This window comes from Sinocyclocheilus grahami, unplaced genomic scaffold (assembly GCF_001515645.1).
Source record: "Sinocyclocheilus grahami isolate Dianchi unplaced genomic scaffold, SAMN03320097.WGS_v1.1 scaffold168.1, whole genome shotgun sequence".
NCBI classification, from domain to species: domain Eukaryota; kingdom Metazoa; phylum Chordata; class Actinopteri; order Cypriniformes; family Cyprinidae; genus Sinocyclocheilus; species Sinocyclocheilus grahami.
This window is the reverse complement of record NW_015505347.1, coordinates 440,675-455,925: the sequence shown is the minus strand read 5'-3', so window position 1 is coordinate 455,925 and position 15,251 is coordinate 440,675. Positions and strand designations below refer to the sequence as shown.

The following is a 15,251-nucleotide window of genomic DNA, read 5'->3' as shown; positions in this document are numbered from 1 at the left end:
ACCTTACATTACTTAACATTTCACTTACACTTAACATTTACATTAAACATTTCAGAGTAATAATGTTTTGAATGTGCAGGTTTCATAAATTTAGATCATTTTGAGCAGTCATGTTCAAAGGAATTTAATGAAATCAGTACTGGTAATATTCAAATAAAAATATTAAAATATTGATAAAATATGCATCAAACTGATTTTTGCTGTAGTTCTTGAACAAGATTTAAATTGGAAAGAATTTCTCAATTTTTTAATTAATAAAAAGTGGTTAAATGTTGTAATAACATGGTAAAAGCTGATGACAACAAATTTGCACATTCACTCAAAAGATACGTTACTCATTAATAAATAAACTCAAGTCAAAATAATTTAGTAAATTACTTTATTGTAAATCCCATTTTTTCATCTTTGACCTAGAGGAATGCAGCTGCTCAAACATGCAGCTGCTCAAAAAGTCAGTATTTTTTGAAAATATTTCATGAACATTTTAAACCTTGTACATGTGCAAATCTGCAAAAAATGACTTTCTATTTGCTTTTAAACTGTAAACGCTTTTCACGAAGCTGTTTTTTCCCATTTTTTTAAGTTCTACATTTTTCTCCTTAGCTCCATGTTGCAGTAAGTTTTGAGAGTTCATTTTTAGTCCATCTCCTATCCTGAAAGTCTGTCTTCCAGAGACTGACAAAAATGAGCTCCTAAAATTTACTGCCAGATTCTGGAAGATAAATCCTTCAAACAGTGGTACAAGAGGATGTGGTGCTGGTCCTTCAAGAGTCACTCTCAACTTATCGGTCCATAAAGCCTATAAAAATAGTCTTCATGTATTTCACAACACTTCAGAATGTTATTCTAATTAAGTGAGGGTCATTTTGTAGGATTTGTTACCCAAGCAAAGTCTCTAAGAACCTGACACCTTGTACTTCTGGAGACTCCAGGAAGGTTGCAGTTCTGGAAAATAGTTGCACTGAAGACTAAATGCTTCCTGATGGTTTCACACCTAATTCTTCACATTAATTCTTAATTCTTTTGCAGTTAACGTTTGTATTTTCTTCACCTGTTTTTTTTCTGACCCCGCTGTCCCAGTGAGCATTTTGCTGACCAATGGTCATGCCTTAACTTTGACATTTCTGTATTGCATTAGTTTTTAATATTTCTCATGAGGATTTAATAATTTTTGACTTCTCAGTCGGAGTTAAATCTGTTTTTTTTTTTTTGTGTGGCTTATTTCATCCGTAAAACCCCTGCCTAATAATTCTGCACACCTTAAGGAGTTTTTCATTTCTAGCCTTCATGGACAATTATATACAGCATCACTTCTAAATTATTAAATACAAAAATAATAGTAGTTATTAAGATTGATGTGGTTTGGAATTGGTAAAATGTGCTTGGAAAAAAATATGATCAGAATATCAACGTGCCTAATAATTATGCACACACTGTAAGATGTGCTCCCTTTACACAGAGTGCCGCTATATTGCAAAATAGAAAGTGAAATTGAACAGCAAGCGCTAATTCAAATGCGATTTCAATACCCTGTATATTGATACGGCTCCCTGATGTGCGAAAATTATGGGGTTAAAGCAAAAAAAATATTTTGACTGAAATTTTCCTCAGCCAAACCCATCACACACCCAGTTTAAGAGCAGTGTTTTTCTTCTTGTAATTAGGAGCACTTGTCCTCCTAATTTAAAAAATGTAGGAGCACCTTCTGATCAATAATCAAAAATTCAGATTGAAAAATCAAGAATTAGCCTTCATAATACGAGCTGACATTTGACTCAAAGTGATTTCAGGGGCATTTTCTTTATACCTTTGTAAATGTATTTTTCTAATTTTATTAAATGCATGCAGTGTTTCTGTAGTGTCTTGTAATTAGGAGCGCTTGTCCTCCTAACTTAAAAAATGTAAGCGCACCTTCTGATCAAAAATCAAAATTCTGATCAAGAATTAGCCTTCATAATACGAGCTAACATTTGACTCAAAGTGATTTCAGGGGCATTTTCTTTATACCTTTGTAAATGTATTTTTCTAATTTTATTAAATGCATGCAGTGTTTCTGTAGTGGCAGGACTATTTCTCATGGACCACGCGTTTGCGTTTTCATGTGGACAGAGATTTTTTTTAAAACGGAAGAAGGAAAACCTCTGTTTATAAAAATACACGTGTACGTGTGGACATGGCCTTATTTTAACTAAAAAAGACAAGTAAATCTTAAATGATAAAATAAGAACAAATAAATTAATGACAATCAATAGCACAAACAAAAACAATAACAAGAAATGTTTTCAGTTAGGTCTAACTATAATCTATACTCAACTGTAAAATAACACTGGATAGTCTTCACTGTATAATGAAAGGCAGCAGCAGGTTTATTTAGGCTGCTGTCTCTTTAAGACCTCATGCACGGATCTAATATACTGATACACTCTCAGCTTTCTCTGATACACTCTATGCTTACTTTTCTTTTTAGGAGCGCTTGTCCTCCTAATTAAAAAAAAAAAGTAGGAGCATCTTTTGCTCAATAATCAAAAATTCTGATCAAAAATTAGCCTTCATAAATCGAGCTGACATTTGACTCCTTAAAGTGACTTACAGGGGTATTTTCTGTTTACATTTTCAATGGCATCATTTTCATCTATGTCAAATTTAAAAATGTATGTTTATAAGCTTTTTAAAATTTCTATTTAAAACAATATAATAAAAAGTAGAATAAGACAAATAAAGTTACCAATCATATGAAATTAGTATTAATAAAATAATTTGTACTACAGAGGTGGCACAGAAGAACACAAAAGTGGCTTGTAGAGAGAGAGAGAGAGAGAGAGAGAGAGAGTGTGTCACATCAAAGTGGAGTCAGCTGTCTTAACTGTGGCTTGTGTACTGCAAACACATACCAGCTTCATCACTGTGTCTGTCACGCGACTCTGTTCCCCTTTTGGGGTCTGTCTTTACATTTATTTTGAAAGATGAAGCTCGTGATTAAGGGGTGTTACATTTCCGACGAGTGCTTGCGGTGTTCGGCCAATCACAATGCACTGGGTCAGCTGGCCAATCAGAGCAGTCTGCGCTTGTCAGAAGCAGGGACTTTGTAGAAAACGAAGCGTTTGAGAGAGGCGGGGCATAGAGGACCTACAATTAGGGATGCACCGATACCACTTTTTCCAGTACTCGCCCCAAAACCGATATTTTTATTGGATTTGTAAATTTTTTTAAATATTGGGTACAGAAACCAAAAGGGTATGTATAATGTTAGTTGGTTAACTTCATTGATCAAATAAATAGTCAAACCTAAATTTATTCAGACACCTTCAACATTTCTCACATTATCACAGTTTATTTGCTATAGTTTAGAAAATGGTAATAAAATATGACAAGAACTCAGAGTTACACTGTGTCAGAACAAATTCAGCTTGATCATGTTAGATAACTTTGATAGAAAGGTATGTAATAGATTACAATCAACCAAAATAATTCAGACAGCTGTTAGTATGACAGTATTTACACAACTATGAATTCTTTGTCGGGCAACCCTTAGCCTTAATGACAGCCTGTAGTCTCCTGGGCAAGCCCAGCTTCATGCAAACCTCAACTTCAATGTTTCTTCCCAGACTCGGTCTGAATAATTTTTGGACCCAAATTTGTATCAATTTTACTGGTAGTCCACTGTATGAAGAATATTTGGGTATGATTTGTCACAGTTTACTTTATTTTGCTATCCTCACTTACATAAATGAACTATAGTGTCTTGCACCCACTAGTAAAAAGATATCAAATTATATCTGGTCTCTTATTATTTTCACACTTAATTATGCCCATTAAAATTAAAATTTTACAAGTTTTTGTTACTTTCACTGTTAATTTTTTTGCTCTATGGTACATCATCTTTAATTTAATAGCATTATTGCAGCGGCTTAGTACTGTAATCACGCGCTTTGCTGTAATAATGCATGGAACCACTCGTTATAAATCTCCTAACTGTGATATTTTCAGAAATAGAAGTAGCGTTTTTTCATCTGAAACGTGCTGCGATTTATATTCCAAAGCCACTCATATAATGCAGAAACACTCAAGCAAGCAAAACACGCGCAACGCATGCAGGTATTTGTACTGATGCAGAATAGTACAGCCGAGCGCATTTCACACAGGCTGCTAGATTCACTTTCGCTAGAAAGTCGTGTATGCCTAAGGTTGAAAATAAATGATGATAGTGAATGCCCCTATGAATGGTTTTATTTTTACGATTAGGGATGCAGCGATTAACCGGTTTCATGATTAACCGCGCTTTAAAACGTCACGGTTAATTAATCGTAAAGGTTCCGCTAAACCGAGTGTTTCTGTTACACGGAACGGAACTGTTGCAGCTTGCGCAAAACAAAAACAAAGTTACACTAGCGGTGCACCAGCTTAAAATGATGTTCTTATCAGAGGCACAGAGGCTACTACATGCATTAGATTAACTGTGACAGAGGGACCAAACAGCGAAGCTTTATTTCCACCAGAGAAATGCTTGTCGATAGTATGGGACCATTTGGGGTACACCAAGAATGACCAGGGTGTCACTTAAATATTGCTGTAAAAAACTGCTGCTAAAGAGCGAATACATAAGGGATAATGCACGGCTAGCTGTACATTGAACGATTTTAATGCACGACATGAAGGCAAGAACCACCTGACGCGAAGCTACAGCTCGTTAGCTCAGTATTCTGCCCGCTTCAGATCAGAAAGAGATGAAATAGTGCGGTAAGATCACATTTATTTGAATTAATTAATTATACATTTAGCTACTTGAATTAATTATTCGAGAGAGAGAGATAGAGAGGTGACAGTTGCCTGTGTGAATTAAGACGTGTGACCAGTAGAAGATCGATACGTCACTGTGTGACCTCTCTGTACAGAAATTCAAAAATGGAGGAAGTGCTCATTTTAGCAGTAGCACAGCATCCTATTTTACATGGTTCGCGTGTCAATGGAAACAGGAACAGACGGTACATTTGAATGCGGACACATTTTTATAATTTTTTATTGCTTAGTGTGTGTGTATATATATATATATATATATAGAGAGAGAGAGAGAGAGAGAGTACAATATAATTATTATACACAAGTGTATTATTATTATTATTGTCATATCCTACTCCCGCCCATATTCGCAGCAGCGTCCGAAAAAATTTTGCACGTTCAAAGTCTAGTGTGACCGCCCCTTTAGCCTACCTGCGTCTGTGCGTCTCTCCAGTAGGCTATTTAATCTATTTCATTAATAAAAGTCACGGGGCAGCATTCTCAAGAAGTTTGTGTCCTCCTGAATGTTTGTACACTTGCGCAGCGCGATCTCCGATCTCACAAACCAAAATAATAGACATGATTTTCTCAGGCCACATGTAAAATCATATGAATTATTATAAAGATTATTAAAATGAATAGGCTACGTATGGATGACAGTTGATTACAATATTTCAGTTTATTTCCATCATTAGTAACAGTTTCCCCTGTGGGACAAATAAAGTTAATATTAGTCGTATATTAATAATAGGCTACTTCATTAACTTTATTTACTATCCCTGTTGTAGTATTATTCGTAAGTAAAAACCAACAAGATTTTTTTTTCACCATGTTTCCAAAGTCTCTACCCCAGGTCCAAAAGAAATGTAAAGAATGTACAAACTGAAAACATTAAATACTTTTGTGATCTATTTCCATTTGTTATTTTCAAAAGAGAAATACGGTCATGGATGTTTACAGAGCAGAAGTAACTTTTTTTAAATTCCAATGCGAGAGATGGACTTTTGTTCATCTTTTGTTTATAATTTTGTGCTGTATTGTTGGTTACGGTGTTATTTCTGTTTCAAAAGCCAGCAATAAATAACACTTTAATATCTAAAAAGTGTTCATGTGATTTTATACATTAGTAATGTTGGGAAATGAATAAATGCATAATAATCGTCATAATTGCAAAACCGTGATTATTCCTCAGACAATAATCGTACCAACAAAATCTATAATCGTTGCATCCCTATTTACGATGTCGTTTTAATCCAAATGGTGCGTGTGCTAAGTGAGTGAACATCAAAGATCACACAACAGAAGTGCATGCTCTCTCTCTCTCTCTCTCTCTCTCCCTACCGTTAAGTAACTTGTGCATTGTTTTTCTTGCTTGTTTTTTACGTATCCGCCCGAACTACAAACTTTCCAGTGATGTCTGTGAGAAAGATATATTCACTCGACAAGCTCGCACATCTGCGCCGCCGTGCGCTCAATCCACTCTGCGTGCTTTGTTTATCAGCTTGCGTTTAAAATGTTTAAAATTATATTCATTGCATACATATATTTCGTAGTAGACATCCTTAACTCATTTCTGCTGTCTGTTGTTCTGTTGTCGGTGTTTCTTTGTTTGAATATGGCGTTTATCACATGCTGTGTGGTATCGGCGTTTGGTATGGGGCATTTTAATGAGTACGAGTACGAGTACAGGAGACCAGTATCGGGCCCGATACCGATACCAGTATCGGTGCATCCCTACCTACAATAATGTACAGTATTTGAAAAATAATGTGTTTTTTTAACATTAAAGCATGTCAACATATTCTGTTACACCAAATACACAAAATAATGATCTTTAAAAAAGCATCATATGACCCCTTTAAATGATTTAAATAGCTGAAATTATATGCTAAAAATGAAACTAAATCCACCAGCAGGTGGTGGTAAGTCACTGATTTTATCACTGAATCATTCATTCAATTGATTCGTTTGAACAGCTGATTCACTCAGGAATGAAATCTTTGGCTGCGTCCGAAACCGCCTACTTCTCTACTATATAGTTGGCGAAAAGCAGTAGGCGAGCGAATAAGTATGTCCGAATCCTTAGTATTCATAAAAGAGTAGGTGAGAATTACCTGGGTGATGTACTAATTTTCGCGATATTAGGACACTACTTAAAGTGTGTCCGAAACCGCCTACTTCTCTACTATATAGTTGGCGAAAAGCAGTAGGCGAGCGAATAAGTATGTCCGAATCCTTAGTATTCATAAAAGAGTAGGTGAGAATTACCTGGGTGATGTACTAATTTTCGCGATATTAGGACACTACTTAAAGTGTGTCCGAAACCGCCTACTTCTCTACTATATAGTTGGCGAAAAGCAGTAGGCGAGCGAATAAGTATGTCCGAATCCTTAGTATTCATAAAAGAGTAGGTGAGAATTACCTGGGTGATGTACTAATTTTCGCGATATTAGGACATTATTGTTCATAATAAAGTGTTGGGGTGGGCTAGCAATGCATTCTGCGGTAATCTTAATTTTTTAGTAATACATTTTTCGAGAATAAAATTAACAGTCTTCTCCAAAGGCGAGATCTTCTAGCAGCTGATCGACGTCTCCTTTGTGCAGATATTACAAATATTGCAAACGCTGAGGAAAACTGTACTAGGTAGGGTTGTGGAGTTACTGATGCTATGAGGTGTTAGTGCACCTGTCCCTCTTATGTTCTATTAATACTGCAGAACTTATAATTACATACAAGCTCAGGGAAAGATGACTGTATCTTTAAAAATGAACAATCATAAAGACAAAAAGCAAAAAAACAAATATAATGGGTTTGCATACATTATATGCACAGAAAAAAAGGCACAATGACAAGGTTAAATATCTTTGAATAATCATAATATTCATATAATCAATGCATCAAAATATTGCATTTGTTTTTTATAAGCCGGAGGGATGAAACAAGAGAGAAATTCAACAAGAAAAAGAGGAAAACAGGAGATTTAAGCCGGTTTTGCTTATGGATGAAACATTTTGCACATAAAATAAAGTAACAACATATTCAAGAGATTTTGGGTTTTAGTAATAAAAAAATATTATATTTAAGGATTAAACTGTGGGTCATATTAGTAGGGTTAAAAATATAAATCAACCCAAAATGTATTGGTTATACTACAATCACAATAAAAGGGCAGTTGCTTCTTCAACAAGACCACAAAATTATGAAATTTCATAAACAACAAAATATTTACAGAGAGATCAATTAAACCTGTCACTTGTATCTGTTGCGCTTGTTATAACGTCGTAGATCACATGATAATGTCAACGTGGCGGATGTTGCCTGGATCGCATTCATACTTAACGAGATTTGGCTGTAGAGTACCTACTCTTTTTGCGCTCGTTAAGCAAGTACTTAATGAAATTAAGTACCTACTCATTGAGTAGGCGGTTTCGGACGCAGCCTATATGTATGGGTAATCATGAATCACTGACTCACTAGATTCGTTCAAAAACGCACTTTCATTCATGAATGAAACTCAGCTGTGTTTGCTTTTAGAGATGCGCAGCGGCTCAGCTGTTACTATATTTGGAACTATTTTCGTTGATGCAATATATACAATAAGACAATAAGAATGTTTGCGGGAGCGAACGTTGCGGGAGTGGGCGGTAATGGTCAGAAATTCAGCGGGAGCGGGAAGTTTTTTTTTCCGCGCTCCCCCATCTCCACCCCCAATCATTAGTGTTGCTTGTTCGGTCTTTGACAGAACATATAGGACAATTTTTTAAATAGCGCCATAAACAATTTATTTCAAATTTAATTCAAGCACTTTCAAGGACCTATGCTTGTTTTCAAGTACTTTCCAGGCCTTGAATCCATATGTCTGAAATTCAAGTACTTTCAAGAAGCGTGGGAACCCTGTGTAAAGCAGCTCTACAATGACAACAGTGTCATTATTTAACTCTAAGATTCACAAGGCGAACAGGGTTATATTTTTTCTAAAACCACAAAAAAAATCCCACCTTTGTTATTCACAATAAAATATTTTTTTTCTTTAATTCAACCAGAGCTAGTTGCTAAAGTAATTTTTATTCAGTTTACCTTAAATATCATTGACCAGAAGTCCAGCATAGGTGGAAATCTTTTAATTTATTAAACATAAAAATGTAAATACTATTTACATCTACTAAATTCACTTACTATTATAATTTAATAATATGTTATTTATGCTTTAAAATTTTGAAATAATGAAACATAGACAATTTAACACAATACATAAAAGGCAAAATGCATTTTTATAAACCAATTTATATATATGTATATATAGCCATTGGACAGTTTACAAATGAGAGCAGCCAATGCTACCTAAAAAAACACATGAAGTTTAGTTTTTATTACATTTTAGAAAATTCTGTTTTTTTTCTGTCTTGTGGACTACATGTAAATATATGTTGTGCAGCTTCAGAATATTATATTTATTAATATATTTAATAATATTTCATATTGAATAAGTTTTTAATAACAATCATCTAGATTCTGCAAGGAGTTTGTAAACTTATGAACGGCTCAGATCAGAAAACAGCATGGGTGTGATCGCTCATCTTTACCTCATCAGCGAGACGGAGCAGCATGCGTAGAAACCGCCCCAGATGGCCCTGACGGGCGGACAGCTCTCCCCGGCCGGAGTAATCTGTCCTGTACAGTGCAGTAGCGCTGTCTACTATCAGCAGAGCGTATCTGGACAGAGATCAGGATATTTCAACACATGGAGCTAATGGAGCCTGGTGTCAGTTTCTGGCTGGATGTGTGTGAGTTACCTGGACTCAGTCATCATAGCAGAGGCCTGATACAGCAGCTGTGTTTGATGGTCTGTGTTGAAGGCTCTGGCATACGCCACGTTATCCAGCACATCACTGCCCACCAGCCCGTACCTGACACAGCAAACACACAGTTCATTTCTGGTGTTAAGCAGACAACAGATAAAAAAAAGTGTTTCTAAAGCGAATCTGACCTCTCAGCTACAGCCAGCAGTCTCTCTGGACGGAAGGTTCCTTCGGTGTCGATGTACATGGCTTTTCCTTCTCCACCACCCTGATCTATGGGCAGCTGAAATGCAAAGTTCATATTTTAACACTGTAAAGCAGACATGAAATAACAGTCAGATGTATATATTGTACATACATAGTGTTTACTATATAGATGCTATACAATAGCATTTATTGTACCCTTATAGACAGAAACAGAATCAAAAAAAATTTGCATATGTAGTATAATTTGATACATCAAATTGGCTTTTATACTGTGATAGTGGAGAATATGCATCTCAAACCTAAGGAAAAAAACACTTCAGTTTTATTCAGTGGCCCAAACTTAACAAAAATATGCAAGTTTGTGCAGCTGATAATATTTATATGATCAAAAATTAAGATGACATTTTAATAGCTTGTAATGTAAATCAATGAGATCTTTGTAACAGTAATGCAGACTACTACATAAAATGCATATAAATATCAGTTGTCACTATATCTCCAACTAATGTTTTAGTAAGATGACATTTAAATGCTTAGCTTTATGATCAAAACAGTTTCAAAATGTATTTTGTAATGCAATACAATGATGATTGAGAGATGAACAAATAAACGTTCCTCAAAAGCCTGATGGACTATATTTGATACTCACATTTAACATGAAATATGAAATCATAAAATATGATTTATGGATAATCAAATAAATTTAGGCTGCTTCAGTCTAGTAAAGTCATCTTGAAATATAACTAACAATATAAAAGATTTTCTTTTGTTTATTTTATAAAAATCTGTACATTTCACAAGCAACGTTTTTATGTTTTTAAAGTCTCTTATGTTCACCAAGGCTGCATTTATTCCACTAAAACACAGTAAAATCAGTAATGTTGTGAAATATTAGTACAATTTAAAATAACTATTTTCTATTTGAATACATTTTAAAAAGTAATTTCATTCCTGTGATGTAAAGCTGAATTTTCAGCATCATCACTCCAGTCTTCAGTGTCACATGATCCTTCAGAAATCATTATAATATGCTGATTTGCTGCTCAAGAAACATTTCTGATTATTATCAGTGTTGAAACAGCTTCATATTTCTGTAGAAACCGAATATATATATAAAATTCCTTTACAAATAGAACATTCAAAACAGCATTTAATTGAAAACGAAATCTTTTGTAACATTATAATCATCTTTATTGTCACTTATGATCAATTTAATGTGTCATTGCAGAGTTAAAGTATATCTTCTTAAGTATTTTTTACCTGGCAGGTAACGGCCAGTGTGTGACACAGCTGCGTCTTTCCTGTGCGAAACTCGCCAAACATCTCAGTGATGGATCCCGTCTCGATTCCTCCTGCACAACACAGACAGACAAAGATTCAGTCAGGTGATTATAGCATATAGCACATTATTATCTGACAGACAGTTCAGTTTAGTGTCACACCCTGCAGGAGTTTATCAAGCTCTTTGGATCCTGTGGAGATCTGGATGATCTCAGCTCTGCGCTGGTGGAACTCAGTCGCTGTGGTGAAGCCCATGGGAACCATCTTAGCCGCCTCCGTCTGTTAGTTAAAGAATTCAAACTTTGCTCACATCACTAACACACAAAATCAGCGATAGCAATGGTGACCAAGGTCTCACCAGAATCTTGTCGGCTTTGGCTTCGCTGATTCCTTTGATGTTCAGCAGCTCTTTCTTGGGCGCATATGCTACAGCCTCCACAGTGTGAAAACCACCATCCTCCAGCTTCTTAATGTCGCTGCTGCTGATGCCACATTGCTGCAGAGGTTTACAGCATCAGCACCTTGAAAAGACATTCAAAGAGCGTTTGTGTTTCTATCTGCAGCCGCAGTCGTACCTCCAGACGTGATACCGGTTGTGGCCCAAAATGTTCTTCCTCTTCACCTCCTGCCTCCACCCGGGACGCATTCCTCATAGCCATATTTACTGTTTCATAACACATGACACATTATCAGCTTCACAAAGTGAAAAGTTGGTGGAAACATTTGGGTCGCACTGTTTGTTTACATCTAAACTCAACATATTCTGTTACACCAAATACACAAAATAATGATCTTTTAAAAAAGCATCATATGACCCCTTTAACGTACATAAGTTAGTTCTAAATGAATGCATTTAGTAAAAACATAAAATTAGGATTCACATTACTTATCTATATAAATATAGATAATATAGATATTCAGTGGTTCACACTCTGATTGACAGTTATTGTTTTAATGACTTTTCCAGAGGTCTGTAACCATTAGATCAGTATTTACAAAAAAAATAGCTGAACAAAACACGATATTATACATGTCTGGACATGTAGCAAGGTATCATTTGAAACATCAAGGTATATTAATACATTAACAACCCTTACGTTGATGGTATCAGATGGTAATAATACCACAGTATTTTGATATATAGCAGAGTTTACATGGCATTCCAAAGAATACTGTGGTGCTATTAAAAGTATCATGGTATTACAATCGGACACAGTGTTTTCTAAGAATCAAAAGGACAATCGGCAAATGAACTAAACAAAAACAACAATTATTTATGAGTCAATTGCTAATAATGTGGGACATTAATTAATTAATCAGTCTGATAATGTGTTAGAAAAACCGCAGAACACACACAAACATCCTATCGAGCTCTAATAGTTACACACACACACACAATGTAAAGTCCTCAAACCTGTTCTCACACTGTTTTACTAAAAGTCATATAAATGTGTCAAAATAATCATGTAGAAGTGGAATTATTTCGTTGATTAAATCTTTAATATCGTGATTATTGTTCCGTCACTCACCCGCTAAGCTGCAGCTCCTCAGTCTGAATCTGAACTTTCCCGCGTGCCGCCGTCAGGCCACGTCCCCGACGTCATGACGTCATCACGTCATCGAGCTTTCATAACGTGAAAAGTGAAGTGACATGTGGCCAAGTATGGTGACCCATACTCGGAATTAGTGCTCTGCATTTACCCATCCAAAGTGCACACATACAGCAGTGAACACACACCCGGAGCAGTGGGCAGCCATTTATGCTGCGGCGCCCGGGGAGCAGTTGGGGGTTCAGTGCCTTGCTCAAGGACACCTCAGTCGTGGTATTGAAGGTCAAACATCATAATCATGTGTTAGAAAAACCGCAGAACACACACAAACATCCTATCGAGCTCTAATAGTTACACACACACACACAATGTAAAGTCCTCAAACCTGTTCTCACACTAAAAGTCATATAAATGTGTCAAAATAATCACGTAGAAGTGCAATTATTTCGTTGATTAAATCTTTAATATCGTGATTATTGTTCCGTCACTCACCCGCTAAACTGCAGCTCCTCAGTCTGAATCTGAACTTTCCCGCGTGCCGCCGTCAGGCCACGTCCCCGACGTCATGACGTCATCACGTCATCGAGCTTTCATAACATCATAATCTGTATAAAAAAAATCATAATCTGTATTTAAAATCAAGTTCTTCCTCCTACATTAACTCAAGGATTGATAACATTGATTCCAAAACCAAGAACTACGGTGGGCGAGAAGTGCTAAACAAATCACAATTCTGAAAACAAAATAACAAATTACAAACGCAAATGCAAGTCTAAAAAACAAAATAACAATTCAGAAAGCACAACAGCAATTCAGAAAACATTACAACAAGTCAGAAAACACAATGACAAATTCGAAAACAAAATAAGTCAGAAAACACAACGACAAATCAGACAAACTGGAAGAGGTAGGTATAGTTTGAGACAGCGCCATTGGTTTGGGATTACTCACCGCTGACTGAAGTGTATTGTATGAATTATCATCTGGGCAATTCATACAATACATTTAAACTGAGCTACTTTAATACCATCTCCGAACTTTCTACCAGGACTCTGCTGTTCTTCGGCTGGTTCTTCTCTGTATACGTTGATTGACAGATGTCTCGTCCAGTCAGCGGTGAGTAATCCCAAACCAATGGCGCTGTCTCAAACTATACCTACCTCTTCCAGTTTGTCTGATTTGTCGTTGTGTTTTCTGACTTATTTTGTTTTCGAATTTGTCATTGTGTTTTCTGACTTGTTTTAATGTTTTCTGAATTGCTGTTGTGCTTTCTGAATTGTTATTTTGTTTTTTATACTTGCATTTGCGTTTGTAATTTGTTATTTTGTTTTCAGAATTGTGATTTGTTTTGCACTTCTCGGCCACCGTAAAGAACAGATCCTCTGCTTTTAGACAATTTGAGACCTATTCTATTTCACTATTAAATAATGATTATATGATTTTTGCCCTGATATTTGCAAAACAGAATAAAATCAATTATGGACCCCCTTATAGATGAGGCCCAATCTGGCTTCTTAAAGAAAAGGCATGTTTCAAATAACATCAGGCTAATTTTTAGAATTATTGGGTTACTCTCATTTATGTATTTATTATTTTCTTAGATTTTTGTAAAGCCTTCGACACAGTGGAGCATGCCTTTATTTTTTTTAATTTTTCAGAATTGTACAGTTTTGTACTCAGCTCATGAATATTTATGTTAGATCAAGCCACTTTAAAGGTACAGTATATCTGTTGCCCCAGATGATACTGCACTGTTCTTAAAAGATCATCATCAGTAAGTCATAAGTGCGAATTGTTAAAGACTGTGAGTTACAACATATTGCAGTGAAGGATACTTGGAGATTATCACGAAAGATCAGAAATCTAGGTGTACAGATGAATTTTGAATCTACTCTTCAGAAGACCAAGGCAAAGTTGAATTACTTGGAGTTTTGTTGTGTAAAGCAGAGGGACTGGAATACTGCTTTGTTTCATTTTCTGTGGAGGAACAAAACACATTACATTAGGAAATCTACAAAAATGAATACACATGAATCAGCTGGATTGAACTTTCTTGATTTCTGTACTTTAAATAACACTTTTAAAATCAACTGGATTAAACGTTTCATTCTAAACCCAAATTGTTTATGGAATTGTATACCTAGTTTAGTTTTTTCCCAAATTAGGTGGTCTTAGATTTCTCTCGATTTGCAATTACAAAGTGGATAAAATTCCTTTAAGCTTATCCTGCTTTCATAAACAAATGTTGCTGGCTTGGTCCCTATTGTATAAACACACCTTTTCTCCCCATAGGTACCTAATTTGAAACAATTACAGTATAACATATAAAAATAAATCTTGATTTTTTTGAAAATTGGTTTTCAGCAGGCATGATACGAGTTAGTCAATTATTAAATCAAGAAGGCATGCTACTCACTTATTCTGAGTTTCTAGCTGTCCATGGAATTCCAGTAACACCAAAAGAGCTTTCTATTGTCATGGATGCAATTCCCTCAGGAGTCTTGGCTTTATTCATCAGAGCCAATTCCCAAAACAGGATTACACCCCCCTCTGCATTCGATCTATTTAATCTTAATATTGGGAAACTTTGTTTTGCCCCTGGAAGTATAAATGTTAATAAAACCATTCGTTCCTT

The 15,251-nt window shown here is 35.6% G+C and overlaps 1 protein-coding gene across 4 annotated transcripts in view; it reads right to left on the bottom strand.

Annotated features, from left to right (window-relative positions):
* rad51 (RAD51 recombinase) overlaps window positions 1-13,627 on the bottom strand; it is an 18,651-nt gene extending 5,024 nt beyond the window's left edge. The window contains exons 1-9 of one of the 4 annotated variants that reach the window (XM_016282953.1): window positions 13,568-13,627; window positions 13,109-13,221; window positions 11,642-11,730; window positions 11,425-11,562; window positions 11,228-11,345; window positions 11,046-11,137; window positions 9,767-9,861; window positions 9,573-9,686; window positions 9,363-9,492 (exon numbers count right to left, since the gene is read on the bottom strand). In XM_016282953.1, coding sequence (XP_016138439.1) covers window positions 9,363-9,492; window positions 9,573-9,686; window positions 9,767-9,861; window positions 11,046-11,137; window positions 11,228-11,345; window positions 11,425-11,562; window positions 11,642-11,725 — 771 coding nt within the window. In that variant the 5' untranslated portion in view covers window positions 11,726-11,730; window positions 13,109-13,221; window positions 13,568-13,627. Of the gene's footprint in view, window positions 1-9,362; window positions 9,493-9,572; window positions 9,687-9,766; window positions 9,862-11,045; window positions 11,138-11,227; window positions 11,346-11,424; window positions 11,563-11,641; window positions 11,731-12,163; window positions 12,248-12,595; window positions 12,664-13,011; window positions 13,075-13,108; window positions 13,222-13,567 lie in introns of those variants that run through there. The other 3 variants (XM_016282955.1, XM_016282952.1, XM_016282954.1) reach the window with 3 other exon arrangements.
* Between the last annotated feature and the right edge of the window lie 1,624 nt (window positions 13,628-15,251).